This window comes from Hypanus sabinus, unplaced genomic scaffold (genome assembly GCF_030144855.1).
Source record: "Hypanus sabinus isolate sHypSab1 unplaced genomic scaffold, sHypSab1.hap1 scaffold_1195, whole genome shotgun sequence".
In the NCBI taxonomy this organism is placed as follows: domain Eukaryota; kingdom Metazoa; phylum Chordata; class Chondrichthyes; order Myliobatiformes; family Dasyatidae; genus Hypanus; species Hypanus sabinus.
In genome coordinates this window covers 82,015-103,050 of record NW_026779256.1, presented here as the reverse complement: position 1 = coordinate 103,050, position 21,036 = coordinate 82,015, and the positions used below count along the sequence as shown (strand labels likewise).

General features: G+C 43.5%; 1 protein-coding gene across 7 annotated transcripts in view; it reads right to left on the bottom strand.

The window, feature by feature from the left end:
• The window catches only part of LOC132386546 (NACHT, LRR and PYD domains-containing protein 3-like), a 102,543-nt gene that overhangs the window by 25,779 nt on the left and 55,728 nt on the right, over positions 1–21,036 (bottom strand). For 6 of the 7 annotated variants that reach the window (XM_059958818.1, XM_059958817.1, XM_059958821.1 and 3 more), the window contains one exon: positions 936–1,169. In XM_059958818.1, the coding sequence (XP_059814801.1) occupies positions 936–1,152 (217 nt within the window). In that variant the 5' untranslated portion in view covers positions 1,153–1,169. Of the gene's footprint in view, positions 1–935; positions 1,170–20,263; positions 20,464–21,036 lie in introns of all 7 variants that reach the window. The other variant, XM_059958823.1, reaches the window with a different exon arrangement.

Genomic DNA, 21,036 nt, shown 5'->3' with positions numbered 1-21,036 from the left:
GAAACACGGAGCTGATGCTGGTTAAGAACTATTAGAAACTGACGCTAGGGAAGATTTATTTGACTACAGTTTCCTGGTCCAATTAAGTGGCAAAATGTCCCAAATAAATGAAATAAATCGCAGATATTTTCTCGATCTGAGTTGTTTTCTTAGGGAGGTGTCTTAAATAAGCGTCCGGCCTATTAATTGATGGCCCAATTAAAGGATTCGACTGCCTTATTAAAGTAATCAATCCCACCCTAGAGTCACATAAATGTTTATTACAACCAGAGATGTTGATCGATTTAAATGATACTTCTTTATTTGTGGATCACGTGCTCCTTTACACAATGGAAACAAAAAAAATGGTAAAGTATGAAAAAGTTAAAATTTAATAAGTGAAATGTTGAACAGTATTCATCCCGCTTTGCCCAGTACTTAGCTGACACTTCTCATGCTGTAATTACAGCCAACATCCGTTTCGGATAAATCCCTTTTAGCTTTGCAAAATATGACTGAGCAGGGTATGCTCATATTTCCTTGCAAGGTTGTTCAACTTGTGCCAGGTTTGTTGTGAAGAGGCTCTGCCTATGGGGTCGATATTTCTCTGCGTGAACGCATGGGCTTCCGGTTTTCTTCCACACTCCAAAGACGTTTGGGCTGATAGGTTAGTTCGACGTATGCGTATAATTGGCGGCATGGATTTTTACCCCGTGCTCGATGTAGGAACGGATGGAGAAATACGTTGTATGACATGCCCACTGACTCACGCTCATCTACCTCAACAGCTACATTTTATAAAAATGTCCAGCAGAGTAATCAAACGTGTCTGTCCTTTTATAATCTGCTGACATAGTAAGCTGTCTTCTCACCAATTTCAGAATTAGGCAGTGTTCTTATGTAATATTTTACATGATACTCAATGGTTAATTTGAAACTGCTTGAAATTTACTAACCTGCTCTATTTCCAAAGCTTTCAGACGATTCCAAAACATCTGTGCTGAAAGCAGCCTCTTCATGTAAAATGGGTTCTGCCTCTGGATCTCCATTATATTGAGTACGTTCGATACAATCTCTTCGTTCACTGTCACTCGATTCTGTGGCACGATCAGCTACTCTGTCCTTGCAGCAGCGTTCCAGCAGAGCTCCGCAGCATGAAAGTATGCCACCCATGTCAGTTGCGTTGCTCCCTGCAAAATGCAAACCCAGGTTAAAGATAATGAAGCAGCAGTCTCCTGTCCCAATTAAGTGGTACAGTGTCCCAAATAAATGATAGAAATTCCGACTTTCAAACAATGTCCCAAATAAGCGGCTTCCTCAATTGACCAGATTCGACTTTGAAACGGTATTCAGCCCCCGATCCTTGGGTCACATAAATTAATATTACAACCATGGATTTTGATCCATGGATTGTATTTGTGAATCACATGCTCCCTTTTTGTTCAACAGCTGAGCCCAAAATCAGGAGAGCATGCCTTACGAGAACAGGTTGAGTGAACTTAGTATTTTCTCCTTGGACAGATGGAGGACGAGAGATGACCTGATAGAGGTCTATAAGATGCTGAGACGCATTGATCATGTGGGTAGACAGAGGCTTTTTCGCAGGGCTGAAATGGTTGCGACAAGAGGACACGGGTTTTAGGTGCTGGTGAGTAGGCACAGAGGAGATGTCAGGAGTAAGCTTTTTACACAGAGAGTGGTGAGTGGTGTAATGGGCTGCCGGAAACAGGGGTGGAGGCGGATACGATAGGGTCTTTTAAGAGACTTTTGGATAGGTACATGAACCTTAGAAAAATAGAGAGCTGTCGGCAAGCCTAGAAATTTCTAATGTAGGGACATGCTCGGCACAAATTTGTGGGCCGAAGGGCCTGTATTGTGCTGCAGATTTTCTATGTTTCTATGTTTCTAAATGATCAAAAAACAAAAAAAAAATCAAAAACTGCAAGGTAAGCAGTTTAAAACTATAGACCTGTCTTTGCTCCGTAATTATTTGAATCACCTCTAGCAGCTGTTAACGGAACAAAGACAGGTCTATAGTTTTAAACTGCTTACCTTGCAGTTTTTGATTTTTTTTTTGTTTTTTTACAGTGGCCTGGGCCACTCCAAGACATCAGTTTTCTCTATTTGAAGCAACTCCATTTTTGTCCTGGCGATATCCTTTGGGTCGTTGTACAGCTGAAAGACGATCTTCCTCTCCAGCTTAAGCTGACTGTCAGAGACCAACAAGTTTTAGCCACGATTTATTTATATTTAGCAGCATTCTTCCTTCCCCCAATCCTGAACAGATTTCCAGATCCCTGCTGCTGAAAAGCATCCCGATAATATGCTGAAACTTCCACACGGTTTCACAGTAGGGATGATATTACCTGGCAGATGCGTAATTAGTCTCACTTTAGTCTCATCCAAACACAAGATTTTCTTAAACATCGTTGCAATATCTTCTAAGTGAGGCTGTGTAAAGTCATTGCGTGCCAGAATATGCACTTTTGTTATCGGTACATGTGGTGTACAGTATATCCAATACTGCGCATCTCTAAACATTTCAACAAAAAACAAACTCCTAGAAGTAAGACAAGAATGATGGGAGACATAACCGTCTGATATTGTTCAATTCATAAACTTTGGATGAATGATTAAGATGATTTTAATTTGGAGTGGCGATAAACACAGATTTGGAAGAGTATGAATCCTGACATTGCCAGACAGTAAATAGGAGATGTGTACTTCTCCTAGCATTTGCGTAAAAGCAGCTACCGTTTAGTGATATCCGCATTGAAGGTTTAAAAGAGCAGAATTTCTAGCCAATTTTCTGTATCTCTTAATCAGACTAACTCACTTTTCTCTTAGTCGGAATGACGATCGATTTTTGAGGCATCACTTCGCGGCAGTTTGTCTGATTCGAAGAGCGAACAATCAGCAACAGGCAGAGTATCGTAAGAGCTATATTTCATTCAAAACTGCGTCGAATATTTAATAAGGAAAGTTTTGCGGCAGTTTTATCTGAGTTGTGCAATCGACGTCAGGGAGTGCTTTTAAATATTTAGCTTTCAATCGAGTTTTTAACGGAAGAGCTTCTCGGCAGTTTCTCTTTGTTGAGGAGAGACGAATCAGCAAAAAATATTCATTAGAAAGAGTCAATAAAATAAGACAGATACAAGCGGGACGTCCATTCTTCGAGCGGCCGTTCTTCAGAGCGTGACAGACTTGAGAGTGGCTTTGTTGAGATAAGGTATGCGTGAGGTAAATTGTCTTGTAAGTTACTTCCTCGGCTTTTATTTGTTCATTCCTCGTCTATGACTTCATAGTATCGTGAGAATGGCTACGTGGGAATTGTTCCGCAATGTTCGCGGGATGTGGGAATTCTGGGAGACATCTAGTCTCCCAGATAAACACATGTATCCCGTGAACTGAGCTGCAGCTCCCGAGAGAAAGCTGCATGATGAATCTCGACATACTGGAGAGGATGATAGATAGGAGCATCCGGTAGGTAGATACACCTAAGTTCCAGCCGACGGATAATTGGGTGACTTTTGGGAGACAGAGTGAACGCTCAGCTAGTGCTGAGAACACACACGTGGCCGTTCCCCTCAATAATAAGTATAGAACTTTAGTTACCATTGAGGGGGACCACCTATCAGTGGGAACTACAGTGACCGGGTGTATGGTACTGCGTCCGGTGCTGTGACTCAGAAAAGTAGGGAGATGAGAAGTAGACCAGTGATGATAGGAGATTCCTTAGTTAGAAGAACAGAGACGTTGTTCGTTAGACGCGCTGGAGACATCCGGATGTTATGATGCATCCCTGGTGCCAGGATCGTGTCCATGGCACTCCGAAGGGTGACGGTGAAGTGCCAGAGGCCTTGGTGTACTTTGACGCCAGTGACATCGGTAGACAATGTGAGTAAGGGTTTCAGGGAGCGATGTGGAATGCTGAGAAACAGGTCTCCCTGGATCTGCACCTGTGTCACGTACGGGTGCTGGTAAGAAAGGGATAATTTGGCACGTGAATGCGTGATGGAAGAACTGATGCAGGGGCTGGTGGTTCTCATTTATGGATGACTAGGAGCTCTCCTGGGGAAGGTAAGACATTTTAAAAAATGGGCTTCACTTGAACCCCTTGGGGTCTAACTGTTTGCCGACGTGTCGTTTATAGTTGTTCCAGTGGGTTTAAACTAATTTGGCAGAGAAATGGGAACCAGCACGATAGTGCTGAATACGAGTTAGATGGACAACGTATAGTGAGACTCATAGCAAGGAGAGGCTGATGACAGAGTAAAACGGCAGTCAACGTGATGTGTTGTAAACAAAACGCGGAAACAACCGAAAAATGTGAACTGCCGTAGAAAAGGTGTCATACTTTAATGCGTGCAGCATACAAAATGGAGATTGATACATTTATAGATCAGTTACAGACTGGTAGATACGATGTTTCTGTCATAGGGGGAAATGGAATAGACCCAAATGCAGGACGCAGGCACTGAAGTACTGGGGCAGGAAAGGAACAACTAAAGGATAGAATAAGATGGGTAAATCGCGACGTGCATGAGGGACGTGGCATTCAAAGGTGATCCTGGGATACAGAGCTTTTTCAGAGAAGGCAGGAGGGTCCCAGAGTTCAGACAAGGTAGGAGGAAGTCGGTTCCCGGAGTTCAGGCAAGACAAGGCGGATCCCGGAGTTCATGCTGACGCAGGATCCTGGAGTTCATGGCCAGACAGGGTCTTGGAGTTCATGGCCAGGCAGAGTCTTGGAGTTCATGGCCAGGCAGAGTCTTGGAGTTCATGGCCAGACAGGGTATTAGAGTTCATGACCAGGCAGGATCCTGGAGATCATGGGCAGGCAGGATCCTGGAGTTCATGGCCAGGCAGGGTCTTGCAGTTCAAGGCCATGCAGGGTCCTGGAGTTCATGGCCAGGCAGGGTCTTGGAGTTCATGGCCAGACAGGGTCTTGGAGTTCATGGCCAGGCAGGGTCCTGGAGTTCATGGCCAGGCAGGGTCTTGCAGTTCAAGGCCATGCAGGGTCCTGGAGTTCATGGCCAGGCAGGGTCTTGGAGTTCATGGCCAGACAGGGTCTTGGAGTTCATGGCCAGGCAGGGTCCTGGAGTTCATGGCCAGGCAGGGTCTTGGAGTTCATGGCCAGACAGGGTCTTGGAGTTCATGGCCAGGCAGGATTCTGGAGTTCATTGCCAGGCAGGGTATTGGAGTTCATGGCCAGGCAGAGTCTTGGAGTTCATTTCCAGACAGAGTCTTGGAGTTCATGAACAGACAGGGTCGTGGAGTTCATGGCCAGGCAGGACCCTGTAGTTCATGGCAAGGCAGGGTCTTGGAGTTCATTTCCAGACAGAGTCTTAGAGTTCATGAACAGACAGGGTCTTGGAGTTCATGGCCAGGCAGGACCCTGGAGTTCATGGCAAGGCAGGGTCTTGGCTAGGCTAGAGGATGGATCTTTCGGACAAGGAATGCAGTGAACAGAGCCTCTGGCGGGCTGCATAACTCCTGGGCAGAGCTGCCTCCCAGGCAGGAACACGGGACTGGGCAAGACGCGGGAAACCTGAGCAGGTGCGGGGCACATCTCGTCGGAAGCGAGGGGTAGGAATGAGGCAAAGTCCTCCGCCAGGCAACGGTAACCTGGCCTGTCTTAAGTAGGGGACTCGGCCCAGGGTAACTCTGGAACTGACTCACAGAGCTAGTTGATTAGCGGTGAGTGCACCAAGCCGGGGCGAACAGGATGAACAGAACGAATCCAGGCGAAAAGCGCAAGCAGGGCAGCCATGATGAACGGGTAGAACGGGATAGACAGGCAAACAGCGCGATAGCGCCAGCAAGGAAAACCGGACGGAACAGCTGGACCAGAGCGTACAAGAGAAGCAGGACAAGACAAACAGAACGACCCCCCAACTGGACTTTGTTCCGGAGCCCCTTATCTACACCTGCCAGCCGATGGGCATCAGGTGCGCCTCCTTGAGTCCAAAAAGGCACGACGATCCACAGGTGTGACTTATTGGATCAAGATTCAAAGGAGGGACGGCCACAAGACTCGGAGTCCGGAGTCGGCGGACCAGATCAAGTCCTGGACTGCGGGCTCCGGACCGGACCAGAACAGTTTCAGGGTTCACTGAATCGTGGTTGAAAGGAGATGATGCTGGGAGCTCAATGTCCAGGGATACACATTGTATCGAAAGGATAGCCAGGAAGGCAAAGGGGACGGTGTGGTTCTGTTGGTAGCAAAACAAATGGAGTCATTATGAAGAGGTGACCTCGGGTCGGAAGGTGTTGAGTCTTTGTGGATAGAACTAAGGAACTGCAAGCGTAACAAAATCCCCTTATTGGAGTAATATACTATTTAAGATGTGGTCTTTGCAAGTTTCAACGGGAGATAGAAAACTTCTGCCAAAATATCAGTGTTACAATAGCCATGGGCTATATCAATATGCAGGTAGATTGGAAAAATCAGGTTGGTGTGAGATTCCAAAATGGATAATTCCGATAAAGCCTACGAGATGGCTTTTTTGAGCAGCTGACGGCTGAGCCCACTAAGGAATGAATTAATCTGTATTGGACGTTGTGCAATGAACCAGAGTTGTTTATAAAGCTTAAGGTAAAATAACCCTTAGGGGAAAGTGTTTATTCTATGATTGAATTCACCCTAAAATTAGAAGAAAAAAAGTGAAAGTCAGATGTATCAGTTTTACAATGGAGTAACGGAAATTACAGAGGCATAGAAGAGGAGTTGGCCAGAATTGATTGGAAAATAACAACAGCATGCATGCAGTCAGTTCAGCAATGGTTGGAATTTATGTAGGCAATTCGGAAACGTCCTGATACATACGTCCAAAGAAGAAGAATTAGTCTTAGTGACAAGATAGCACAACCATGGCTTACAATGGCTAATCAAAACCGCCATAAATGCCATATAGGACAGTTAATGCTGCAAAAATTACTAGCAAGCCGAAGCAAAGGAAACTTTTTAAACCAATAGAAGATAACTAAAATGTCATAAAGAAAGTAAAGATGAAGTACAAAAGTAAGTTAGCCAATAATACTAGAGGATACCAAAAGTTTCTTCAGATACATAAAGTGTAAAATCCAGGCGAAAGTGGATATCGGACCACTGGAAAACGATGCTGGAGATGTAGTAATGGGGACAAGGGAATGGCCGACGAGCTCAATGTTTTTGCAACACCGTAGAAGACACTAGCCGTATGGTCGTTGCTCCAGCTGTTAAGGGACATGAAATGTGTGACGTTACCATTACTAGAGAGAAGGTTCTTGGGAAAACTAGAAGGCAGACAAGTTACATAACCAGATAATGTACACACCAGGTTTATGAAGGAGATGGCTGAAGTGATTGTGTGCGCATTATCAATAATCTTGCAAGAATTACATGTTTTCTGAATGGTTCCTGAAGATCGGAAAATTGCAAAAACCTCTCCGATCTCAAGGAGGAAGTGATGCAGAACAAAGGAAATTAGAGACTCGTTAGTCTCATCTCGCTGGTTCGGAAGATGTTGGAATTGATTGTTAAGGATATGATTTCGGGGTACGTGGATGCAGTTAATAAAATTGGCCATAGCAACCAGGGCTTTTCAAGGGGAATCAATCGATATTATGTTCTTGGATTTTCAGAAGAACTTTGATAAGGTGCCACACCTGACGGTGTTTAACAAGCTATGGTATTGTATGAAATATTCGAGCATGGGTAAAAGAGTATCTACTTGGCAAGAGACAAAGAGTGGAAGTATAATGGGGCTTTTCTTCCTGTCTGACGGTGACTTGAGGTTATCGACAGGGGTGCCTCTTGGGACCGCTTATTTTTAATTTAAATGGCAATGATTTGGATGATGGAATTGAGGGCCTTATTTAACTCTTTGCAGAAGACATGAAGATAGGAGGAGGGACAGGTCGTTTTGAGGAATTTGAGGAGCTACAGTAGACCTTAGACATTAGGAATGTGCAAAGAAGGGGTAAATGTAATACAGTATCGAGAAGTAAGCAGCTTGGTAGAAGAAATGAAAATGTTGCCTATTTTCTAAATGAGGAGAAAATACAATACACCGAGGCGCAAAGGGCCTTGGGACTTCGTCTGTAAGACTCCCTACAGGTTAACTTGCATTTTCTGTCTGTGGTAGACCGAGCACGGAAAAGTTACAGCGGAAGTGTGGAAAAGATGCGCGCTATGGTGACTGGGCATTCGGTAGATAGAGCATAGAAATATAGACAACCTGCAGTACAATACAGGCCCTTCGACCCGCAAAGTTGTCCAAAAGCTTAAAAATTAACAGGCTTACCCATAGCCCTCTATTTTTCTAGATATGGGAACGGAAATTAGGATCTATAGATGAGAACAAGATTCCGGGATGTTATGTTGCTTCTCGCGAGCCAGGGTCCGGGAAATCCCGGATACAGTCTCAGCATTCTAAACTGCGAGGGCAAACAGCCAGAACTCGTGGTCCATTTCGGTACCAGTGATGGCGTAGGAGGAGTGACAAGGTTCGGCAAAGAGAGTTCAGGGCGTTAGGTGATGAGTTAAAGGGAGGAACTCCAGCGTTGTAATCTCAGGATTGCTATCAGTGCAACGTGGTATTCAGGCCGGAAGAAAGCTTGTGACTTATGGTTTGGCGAAGGAGGGAGGGCATAAAATTTTGGATCTTTGTGTTTTCTTACAGGGACGTTGGAACCCGAGCAGAAGAGATTGGTTACACATTAACTGGAGTGGAAGTCATATTTTCATCTTCAACAGTGCGGTTTAAACCAGACTTGCAGGGAGATGGGAACCAGAGTGTCAGAGCAGTTCGGGAAGACGTTGTGGAGGAAGATGTTGTGAACAACTCAAGCAAAGTCAGAAACAACAGAAAGTTGAGCATCGTGCGACTCATTTCCAGAGTTGCGTATATTTCAACGCAAGAAGTATCGTACAACAAGCGTATGAGCTCAGGGCATGGATTAACACCCGGAATTATGATCCTCCTGCCATTGTTGCAGGAGTGGTTGGACTGGCAGCTCAATAGTCGGGGGTTCTGTTGTTGTAGACACGAGACAGTGGAGGGGATGAAAGATGGATCCGTCATAGAAACATAGAAAACCTACAGCATAATACAGGCCCTTCGTTTCTGTGCCAAACATGTCCCTATCTTAGAAATTACTAGTGTTACCCACAGCCCTCCATTTGTCTAAGCTGCATGTAGTATCCAAGAGCCTCTTAAAAGATCCTATTGCATCCGCCTCCACCACCGTTGCTGGCAGCCCATTCCACGCACTCACCACTCTCTGAATAAAACACTTACCCTTGACATCTCCTTTGTACCTACTTCCCAGCACTTTGAACCTGTGTCCTCTTGTGGCAACCATTTCAACCTTGGGAAAAATCCAATGACTATCCACACGATCAATGCTTCTCTTCATCTTGTACACCTCTATCAGGTCGTTTCTCATCCTCCGTCGCTCCAAGGAGAAAAGGCCGAGTTTACTCAACCTTCTCACAAGGCATGCTCCCCAATCCAATAATAATGAGATTATTATGACGTGACACGGCCAAGCAAGGAAATATCTAAACTGACCAAAAGTTACTTCGGAAGATAAAAGATATTAAAGTGAACAAACGTTGTGTGGGAATGTGAGCGACTTTACAGAGCTGGGCGGCTAACAGCACAATACCAGTAATGGAGTGATTGCAACTGGATCTCACAGGTGCATAACTGTTACTTTTATGCACATTCTGTCTCACTCCAATTAGTGCCTACCTTCCTTTGTTCAGGTATGTAATGTCTAAAGCACCAGTGTTTGAGTGAATGAGACTCAACAAGTTTTCTCCTGACTGAATCAATGGAATCTCCGAGTCAGAAGGGTTTTCTCCAATTTATGTTCTCAGTCCTCCAGCTGTTTAACTTCTTGTTGTTCCCTCGTCTACATTCGTGGTTTTGGGGTTTTCTTCCAATAAAGCTCTCACCATTAGGTCTCACTTTAATCAGAGAGATAATAAAGCACCTTAACAATACAAAGGACGAACAAAATATTTCTGTTCTATGTTCCTAAAGACGAAACTGATAGAAATTTAAATGTGGAAGACAAATATTATAATCCCAGTGAACAAATCTATTAATATCCATTTCATTTCACAAACCTCCACCACCCCCCCCCCAGCACCATCCTTCCCAACTCTACTGAGCACATGTTAACAGCAATGAAATGCTCTTCGTCCATGAAGCCCAAGTCCTGACATTATTATTGTGAACCTCGTTAGCAAAAGCTGTACAGAACATATTTCCAGGAATGACAGGTAAATTGGTACCTGCATAATTTACTGATAAAAGCTGAGGTTTCATTTCTGCTCTTCTAACTATCACAAAATGACGGCCTATCCACAGACCTATCTCCAAGAGATTTAAATGTTTCCAGAGTGAAAGTAATAAATTGAAACAGAAATTACTAAAAAAGCTCAGCAGGTAAGGAACAGCTGTGGGAAGAGGAACAGATCTAACCATTCGGCAATCAGAGATTCCCCACAAGCACTGTTTATCTGCCCGAAACCTCTCCCTCATTGCGGGAGGAGTTCCATCCAGATCCACCTGTAGAAGCGCAATCTATCCGAAAGACAAACTCTGCAAGTTCCATATTCCTGGAGTCCCTATACCAGCATTATAACCCATGGTCCTAAACTCCCAGGACTCTGTGCTGACGGTAATATGCTATAATGTCTCAACTATTTCCAGTTCAAGCCCAAGACTCCTCCATTAACCCGTGACGAAACTGAAAACTGATGACACTTTTCTGGACAGGAATCGGGCTTGAATCCCGGGTACGGGAACAAAGTGTGTACAGATACATTTCAACTTGTTTACACAGTTATATTGAGCACATTTGTTCATTATTTTATTGTGGAGTGGGATTCTTCCCAGGTAAATTAGCCGGCATATTTCCGGTAGTGTAACAGGAGGAAAATGTCTTTAATGTAAAATAGTAAACTTGGAACTCAGTTGAGATCTTTCATTTCTTCTGATGCACAACTATTCACTGAGTGCAAGTTGTCTGTGACATCCTGAGCAGATTTGCAGAGATTCAATCCCAACATTCATTAGTTTTCTATTCATTCCAACACAGGCATCATATATTCCATACAGTAAATGATCAAGGCATTTACTGAGGGGCAGTGACCAGAGAGAGATGAAAATCTTCAACACCCCTTGAACCTGTTACACCTGCGACTGATGAAGTGGATCACCAGAACGAACCAGAAAAGTAAACAGCAGACCAAACCTCAAATCATCTGAGTTTCATTATGAACACAATGAACACTGGGAACTCAACTCTTTGGTAATGGGGCAGCTAAAATTCCAGTTGTGGTTTCAACCATGTCTCGAGGTGCATTCAGTAAATCCGCTGATTGCTTCAGTTCTACGGAACTTTCAGCAAGTGTAGAGCTGGCTGAAAATCAAAATTTTAATTGCAGGATACGCCCTGTCTGCCCTAATTATCGGTAATGGGTTATTATACAATACATTGCAATACAATATTATAAAATACAATGATATCCATGAATTTTCTTTCTTTCCTGAATTAAATGTCAATAATTCTATCAAATTAATGTACTTTCGAGAAGCGGAAAACTTTTGTTGACAATACAGGCGAAATTCCAAACAGATTGTTGGATGGAGGAGAAGGGTCCTATTTACAACTGAATGGACTGTGAGGCTGTGCCCTCAGATCCTGGACTCCCCTGATGATGAAAACATCTTCTTCCCGTCCGCGTATCCAGGCATACAAGGTTTTCCTATAGCGCCAACTCACCTCCTTAGAGAACAGGCCCAGATCCAGCAAATGTTCCTCATGCATAAAGCTTTTCGTTCCAGAAAACCTTCTTGAGAACTTTGTAAACAAAAACTACAATGAGCACATTTCCAGGACTAACAGACCTTTTGCTAGCAAGAAAATTTATTTATCATACCCGATGGTTCCTTACTGCCCCATTCACTGTCACAAAAGAACTCCTGAACATCTAGGTATGGAGCCGAATGGGATGGGGGAGATCGACAATGACTTTCCTTTACATCTATTTACATTGGAGACAGATACACAGATTATTGAAATGAAGAAAGGTTAGTCAAGTCCTAGAAGGTGTACAGATTGCAGAACAGCAGCTTGCTGTCTAGAGGTAAATTTAAATGGATAAATCACAAAGGCCGGACAACGTGTTCGCTCTTAGCCTCTGAGGCGCTAGTGCTGAAACTGTTCGAGCGCTTGCACTGACATTCAAAATGACCAAGAATGTGAGGACAGCTAGTTTTGCTTATATATGTTAGAAAGGCTCGAAATATTAGAACGGATATTATAGGGACGTGAGCCTGCCATCCGTCTTGTGTTTGTCGTTGTAAGGTATTTAAGAAACGGAATGTATAGGATTTCGGACGACTGGCCGAGGATTAGACAAACTGGCAGGTCATATCTAATCAAGTTATTGAGATTTTGAGGAACTTATAATAAGATTGATGATGGGAAAGTGGGTGTCATTGCCTACATTGACATTTACAGGGCGATTGACAAAGTTCTGCATGGGAGGCTAGTCCGAAAGGGAAAGATCATTGGAACTCAGGATGAAGCAAGTGGAGAAAACAGAGACTGCTTGCAGATCGTTGACTGTCCAAATGGAGGCATGAGTTTCGCGAGGTACTGCAGGGAAATCGACTGGAAGTTTGGCATTGATATTAATGATTTAGATGACAGTTGAAAATGTGGCAAACTGGAGCAGCAAATATGTGGATTATACCGAGATAGGATGTAGCAGGCAGTGAGCAAGGCTGCCAAAGGTGCATTGTGCTCTGGACCAGCTGGGAAGTCAGGTTACAAAATAGTAGAGGGAATTTAATACCGACAACAGCGAATTGTTGGAATTTAGCAAGATAAACCAGGGTATGACTGACACTGTGAATGGGAAATATTTTCCGTGTATGACAAAATAAACTGACATTGCTATACAGATTCACAGTCTTTGAAAATGGTCCCACAGTTAGCTGTATTAACAAGCTACAAATGAAAGGCACACTCAAACGATAAGGAACCGAAAATAAACGAAAGGGGAAATGCCTGATTTCACATCATCTGCTGTGAGTTTCATTATGACAATGATTAATACTGCAATAAATTTGTAACTGTGAAACTAATATTGTAATGGCTGATTTCCATTAAATCGCTGGTAGTTCTTGCTACAACATCTGAGTCCTGAATGACTCATTGCGACAAGAGGTGCAAATGATACATATCATTGAGGTGGCGGGATATAGGCTGGACTGAGGTTCAACACGATGGTAGGTATATATCGTTCAGGTGGCGGGATACAGGCTGGACAGCGGTTGAGCAAAATGCCCGATATATATTATTGAGCTGGTGCGATGCAGGCTGGACTGAGGTTGAACGGGATGTTTGATATATGTCATTGACATGACAAAAAAAAAAAGGATAGAGCCTGAACAAAATAAGCTGAATTGCCAAGGTGATAGAAGGGATCAAGGACACTCACAGATGGTCCTCCAGCAATACAACACATACTAAATTTATAATACCTTTTATTGCATACAAATATTCTCAAATGAGAGAGATGGAACAAACAATAGGGACTTTGTCATGTGACCTTTGACCCTCAGCAAATTTCATCAACCTGCCGTAGACAGTATCCCCAACAGGATACCTTAAGTGTTCGGACGGCTCCTGCTTTACTCGTGACTTCAAGGAGCTGCCGAGACCTGTGGACGGCTGAGGGCATCAGGAAAACCAGACTACCTGCCGGTGACTGTGTCTGAACTTTCAGTTGTATCAGCAAAGCAGGCAGCATAGCCTTACAATCCTGGATATTCTCGCTTTCCATCTGGGGTGAAGAATAAACACTGAAAAACACAAACCACCAGATTCAAGGACGCCATCCATTCTGCTGTTATAAGCAAATTGAATGGTCCCCAACTAGATAAGATGCATTTTAACCTCACAATGTAACTTGCTATGATCTTGCACCATATGCCTACTTGCTCTTCAGTTTCTCTGAAACAATAATACTTTGTTACACACTGTTATTGTTTTACCTTATATCACCTTAATTTACTGTTGTGTTCTTTTGATCTGTATGATGGTATGCAAAACAAGATTTTCATTGCACATCGGTACATGCGAATAACAAACAGATTCCCAATTTTAATTGTGTGGAGATAATGGACAAGCTGGGCTCAAAATTAAAAAAAAATGTCAACAGGCACAAAGAGTCTTGGCAGTTCCTTACAAGTTCCTTACAAGTTAATATATAGGTTTATTTGTAGTAAAGAGGGCAAATGCGATCTCTGCATTCGTTTCAAGAGAACTGTAATATAAAAGAAGTCATGTACAGTTGAGAGTTTATAAATTCCTGATGATGCAACGCTTGGAGTATCCTTAGCAGGTTTCGGCCCCTAACATGAGAAAGGATGTGTTAAAAATTGAGTGATTTAGAAGAAGTTTCAGGAAACTGATTCCGAGTCTAATTCAAAAAGAATGTGTTCCTGTGATGTACTATTCTACGTTCTCTGATATGTTCTATCTCCATTCGACCATACGATATAGGAGCCGAATTAGGCCATTTGGCCCATCGTGTCCACTGTACAGTTTCATCATGACTGATCCAAGTTTCTTCTCATTCCCAATCTCCTGCCTTTTCACCATACCCTTTCATGCTCTGACCAACCAGGCATCAATCAACCTCTGTCTTAAATATACACAAAGATTTGACCACCACAGCTGTCTGTGGCAAAATAAAACTTCCACGGATTCAACATACCATGGTAAAATAAATTCCAGCACACTCCGTTCTAATAGGGCGCCTCTCTTTTCTGAGGTACTGTCACCTGCTTGTAGATTATCCCACCAGAGGAAACACAGAATAGAGGGAGTACAGAAAAGATTTACTGGAATGTTACCTGGGTTTCAGCACCGAAGTTACAGGGAAAGTTTGAACAAGTTAGTTCTTTTTTCTTTGGATCGTAGAAGATTGAGGGAGGACTTGATAGAGGTATTTATAATAATGAGGGGGATAGATTCAGTTGACCCGGATAGGCTTTTTCGATTGAGAGTAGGGGAGATTCAAACAAGCGAACATGATTTGAGAGTTAGGGGCAAACGTTTAAGGATAACACGAGGGGGAATTTCTTTACTCAGAGAGTGGTAGCTGTGTGGAATTAGTTTCCAGTAGAAGTGGTAGAGGCACGATCGGTATAGTCATTTGAAGTAAATCTAGCTAAGTATATGGACAGGAAAGGAATGGAGGGTTATGGGCTCAGTGCGGGCCAGTGGGACTAGGTGAGAGTAAGAGTCGGCACGGACTAGAAAGGCCGAGTTGGCCTGCTTCCGTGCTGTAGTTGTTATATGGTTATATATGGTTATCATCTCCACAGCAAGTCTATCAAGGCTTTTCACCACTCGACGGGTTTTAAAAAGGTCACCCTTCATTCTTCTGAATTCCGGTGAATACTGGCTCAGAACTATCAAACGTGCTTCATATGACAAGACATTCAATCGTGGAATCATTTTTGTGAATAACCTTTGAATCTTATATATTTTCAGCACATTCATTTCGAAGATAAGAGGCCCAAACATGCTCACAATACTCCAAGTGCGGCACAAAGACCCCCAGGTACCTTTGCATCTCAGTTTATTTTTGTATGTAGAAAATAGCTATCCCTTTCATTTCGTCTACCAAGATGAATGACCATATACTTCTCGTATATTGTATTCTACTTCTTTGCCGAGTGTCCTAATCTGTCTATGTACTTCTGTACCTTTTCTAATTCATCAAAACAAAGGCCCCTCCGCCTATTTTCATACGGTCTGCAATCTTTACAACAAAGACATCAATTCCATCGCCCAAATCTTTAACATATGACGTAGATATAATCAGTCCCAACACACACTCCTGAGGAACACCACTAGTCACTGGAAGCCATTCAGAAAAGGTTCATGCTGTTCCTACGCTTAGCTCCCTCCCAATTAACCACTGTTTTATCCATGTCAGATTTTTTTCTCGCAATACTGTGATCTCGTAGCTCGTTAAACAGCTTTATGTCTGACAACATAACAAAGATCTTCTGAAAAGCCAAATACACAGCATCAACCTATTCTCCTTTCTATATGATGGTTGTTATTTCTGCAAAGAACTCCATCAGATTTGTCAGGCAAGATTTTCCCTTGAGGGAATCATGCCGACTACGGCCTATTTTATGTCTGGTCTCCAAGTACCCTTAATAACAGACTCCGATATCTTTTCAAATACTGAGATCAGACAAACTGGCACCATTCCTTTCTCCAAGAGTGAAGTGACATTTGCAATTTTCCAGTCTTCTGGAACCATTAGAGAAGCTAGTAATTCTTGAAAGGAGGTTATTAACGTCTCACGATCTCTTCAGCGACCGCTTTTAGAATTCTGGGGACACGCCATCTAGTCCAGGTGACATATCTAAGTTCAGACCTTTCAGTTTCCCAAGAAATCTCTCTCCAGTTATGGTAACTTCACACACCTGATGCCCCCTGACAGCTGGAACTACCAATATACTACCACTGTCTTCCTCCATGAAGACGGGTGCAAAATACTTATTCAGTTCGGCCCCCATTCCTTGTCCCATTTACTATATCCCCAGTTTGCAGCGTTCCGATATCCAGTCGTGTCTCTCTTTTACACTTTATGCATCTGAAGAAACGTTTAGGAACCTCTTTAGTATTATTGGCTCGATTACTTTGGTATTCAAACTTTACATTTTTAATAACTTTTCTTGTCTTCTGTTTGTGTTTGCAACCTTGCCAACCCTCCAGCTTCCCACAAATTGCTGCTCTGTAATTTCCCATCATTTCCAATCAATTCTGGCCAATTTCCCTTCTCATACCTCTGTAATTCCCTATATACCACTGTAATGCTGGTACTTCTGTAATACCGAGACGTCTGTCTTTACCTTCTCCTTCTGCAGTTTCTGTTTGGTTTCCACTATCTGACCGAAGGGAACAGTGAGAGGGACTTTCCAAACACTGATTGAACACTAACCCCCGGTCCATGTTTACTGCTGCAAACACGGAACAGCCCATTAACTCACAGCCTCTCACTGTGAGGGAAGGAATGGCAACTTATTCCATTCTTTGTTTCCAAAGGGACTCCAGAACCAAACATGTGAGCACAGAGCATTAACACTAACGCATTACCTCATACGCCTGAGCAGCGTGTACGAGGGGTCTTTTATACGTGTCAAAACCTTTGTGATATACCAGAGGTTCGCACATTTTTTCCCTTGCCTCACACAGCAGAGTGTAATCAGAATTCCCGCAACCCGTGCTTATCTGTCCGAGACGTCTGCTTTATCGCGGAGGGAGGAATGCCCAGTGCCGTCTGTAGAAGCAACAAGATGGTCCAACACCCCCAGGACTCCTTTCTGCCGCTAATGTGCTGCAGCGTCTCAGCTATACACAGTTCGAAAAAATAACACTCCTCCACCTACACATTCTACATGACAGAATTGTAACCTGAGGAACCGTTGTCTGGACGGGGATCGGGTTGACCTCTGCGCCATGGTTCACAAAATGGCCCCGGATACATTATACCTTGTCTCCACAGATAAATTCGGCATATTGTTGATCATTTTATTGTTGAGTGGGATCTACACCAAATCAGTTAGCCGCCACGTTTCCCGTAGTGGAGCAGGAACAAAATATTATAATACTAAATGGTAAATATAGCCCTGGAAACAGAGTATAAGGGTTTTTTTCTTTCCTTTTGATGTACAGATATTAACTGATTGCAAAATGATTGTGACATTCTAGAAAGATTTGCATAAATACAATCCCAACGTTGATTAGTCATCATATATTCCATACAGTAAATGCTCAAAGCATCCTCTAATCCACACTGGATCCTGAGGCCACTGAATCTCCACTAAAGGGCTGTGACTACAGAGTGTTAAAAAGCTCCAACACTCTTTGTAGTTCTGGTGGGCTGTTTCCCTGGTGACTGAGGAAAAGCCCCACCAGTATTAAACGAAAAATGAAGTGACGTTCTAAACCACATATGCTCTGAATTTCCTTATGACCACAATGAATACTGAACACTTAGCCAATTTGGTGAAAATACCAGTTGCTGTTTCGACCCTTCCGAGGTGCATCCAGTCAATCTGCTGCTAGTTCCAGCTCTACACATCTAAAGAGAAGCTGTTTCAAATTAAAAGACTTTGTTGAATACGATCAATCTGCTTCAAATGCCGATAATTTGTTATTTACAAAACACATTATATTGTGTTGATATTCCTGACGTTTCCGTCTTTGCTTAGTTAAGCGATGAAAAAGTTTATCAAATTTCTGTACATTTGAATTACGTAAACCTGCATTTGACAATACAATCAAGTTCGACCCCTGCTACTGGATAGAATGATGGAGGATTAGGTTGCTAGATAGAACTAAATAGATTGTGAGGTTTTCTTCCTAGTTCCTGGACCACTACTGATGAAAACAGCTTCGACGGTCCATTCTGCCATGTACTTAAGAGACAGAGAAAGAGTCGATAGAAATGAGGAAACGTTCGTCAAGTCATGTACATAAACATATACTGTTTACAGAACAGGCGCTTGCTCTCTTGAAGTGAAATTGAACGTTTAAATCTCCAGGGCCTGACAACGTGTTTCCTCTGAGCATTTGCGACGCCAGTGAGACGCTCAATTTAGATTCATTCTCTAACAGCGCAGAAACAGGTCTTTCAACCCATTCGTGCTATTCCCTACAATATCCAATCCACTTTCATCCCCGTGTAATTTCCCCTGGAATCTTTCAAACAGTAAAGCCTCGCTTTATTCACACTCCTTGTCTCTTACATATCAACTACTGCGTTATCCATGCTAGAATTTCTCCTGTCATAACCCGGGTTTGTAGCTTGTAGCTCTTACCCTACTAGGTGGTGCAGCATTCAATTAAACGTCTTGTCGTTCTAGCTAACAACACCGATTCCTGGAAAACTCAGTGAGATAGAATGTGCAAGATAACACTTCACAATGAGTCAAATGTTACAGGTAACTTTACTGATATACTGTACATCATTGAGGTGGGTACACACGGGCTGGAGAGAGGTTGCACAAGATGTGAGTGAATGAGGAGATGGAGCCATGTGAGTGAGGGATCAAGGACAGTCACTGGTGGTTATTCAGCGATACACGGGCACTGAATAAAACGTTAGAAAAAGATACTAAAATGACAAGCCTAGATCAAACAACAATAACTTTGGCTTAGGCACATTGCCCCTCCCCAGACCTTATCAAAACGCCATATAAAGTGTCCCATCCCGGCACATAACGCCTTCATAAGGCTACCATCTACCCTTGACTGCAAGGAACTGCAGGAAACTGTGGGCACCGCTGAGGACATAACGGGAACCAGACTCCCCTCCCTGGACTGTGACTGCACTTCCCATTGCATCCGTAAAGCAGGCAGTATCAAAGATCCTCATAACCCTCGCTATTCTCTCTTCTCAGCCGGATGGAAGATGTTAAAATAACATTGAAAACACATAGCACCAGACTCCAGGAAACCATTCAGGCTGCTGTTGTAAGCACATTGAATGTTCCCCGGTGATAAGTTGGACTCTTGATCCCACAGTCTAACTCGATGTACACTGTACACTTCTGACAAGCCCAGATAACTGGAAAAAGCTTATTTCTTGCATTTAATGGGGTTATAAAACAGAAAACACTGACTGCGCTTCGGCAAGTCGGAACAGTGGCATGGATTCAACAAAAATAAATACAACGATGGCCACCCAGAACGAGAGGCCGTGAGAGATCTGGATCTCACTGCCTTGTCTGAACGGGTGAAAGATGGATCTACTCAGACAGATGGAGCAGTGTCCCGAAAGTGCGATTACTCGGGTTAACCTTCTCTGTCTGCAAGAACACAACAGGTGGAAGGGCCGCTTCCCGCGCCCTGGAATGATGTAAAATCATTGTAGACACTGGCTATCGATCCAGGTGAAGTTTGGACCCGATAAGGGACCGGGTGAGGAAGGTAATGTTCCCGGGATAAACCTCAGTGGATGAGTGCGGTCTCGGTATCACCACCCCATCTCGCTCCCAGGACCAGGGCAAGAGGGGCTGAGCGGCGGCTCATCTCAGTCGGTATGTTGTGAAGGTCCCACAAGTCAGACCGACCCCGGCAGGTTCTGTCCAGCAAGCGCAGAGAGGCCGCCAGATCGGGGAAGTTAACTGGGTGCATTACCTTACATCAGACGTCCACACTGGCGACCAGCCTCAGTACTCACCGATGAGAACTTGTTTTCACGCCCGGACAGTGAACCCTCCCCCGGATTCCCGACTCTGGGGGTGATGGTCGTCTCCTAATCCGGATCCTACAAACGACCCGCCGCCGCCGCCGACCCGCTTCAACACAGAACTGAAGGGAAGTCTGGACTGTAATCTATATCATCAGAGCTGGGGGCGGAGCCTCGGAAACAAGGCAGATCTGCGGTAAAATGGGAGCGGGGAAAGGACTCTCGTGACTTACACATACATGTACGTCCGTGAAATTTCGCAAGATTTTGCAATTTTCTCGGTCAGCTGAGATTCTAACAACAAAACTTTCTTAAGAATACAGCATGCGAATACATCACAGATCTTGTAGGTAAGTTTAGATATACTGTTACGTATTCAGGCAACAATAAATGTATGAGTTCGGCAAGGGTTTTTATAACAAACAACACGTTTATTAAACACAGAAAACAAACCCCCCAAAAGTAAACAAACACCAACGTAACCGGAAATCAACTGCTGTGCGGCAGCTCAAACGGTTCTTAAAGCGATATTGCAAAAACAGTTCTTTAAAGTGGTATTGCCAAAAGTTCGAAATGCTCACAGTCCATTTAAAAGGAGAGACTTTATAAGACGATTTAAATTCTCTTTCACGTCGCTTTGCTTCGATCCCCGGCGTCGAACCTTTCCCACGAAGAGTTTACGAAACGGAACGGCTTAAAGGCACTGAACTTTCCTTCCACACTATCCTCAATCCTTTCTGTTATTCCCAGGGATTAACACGAGA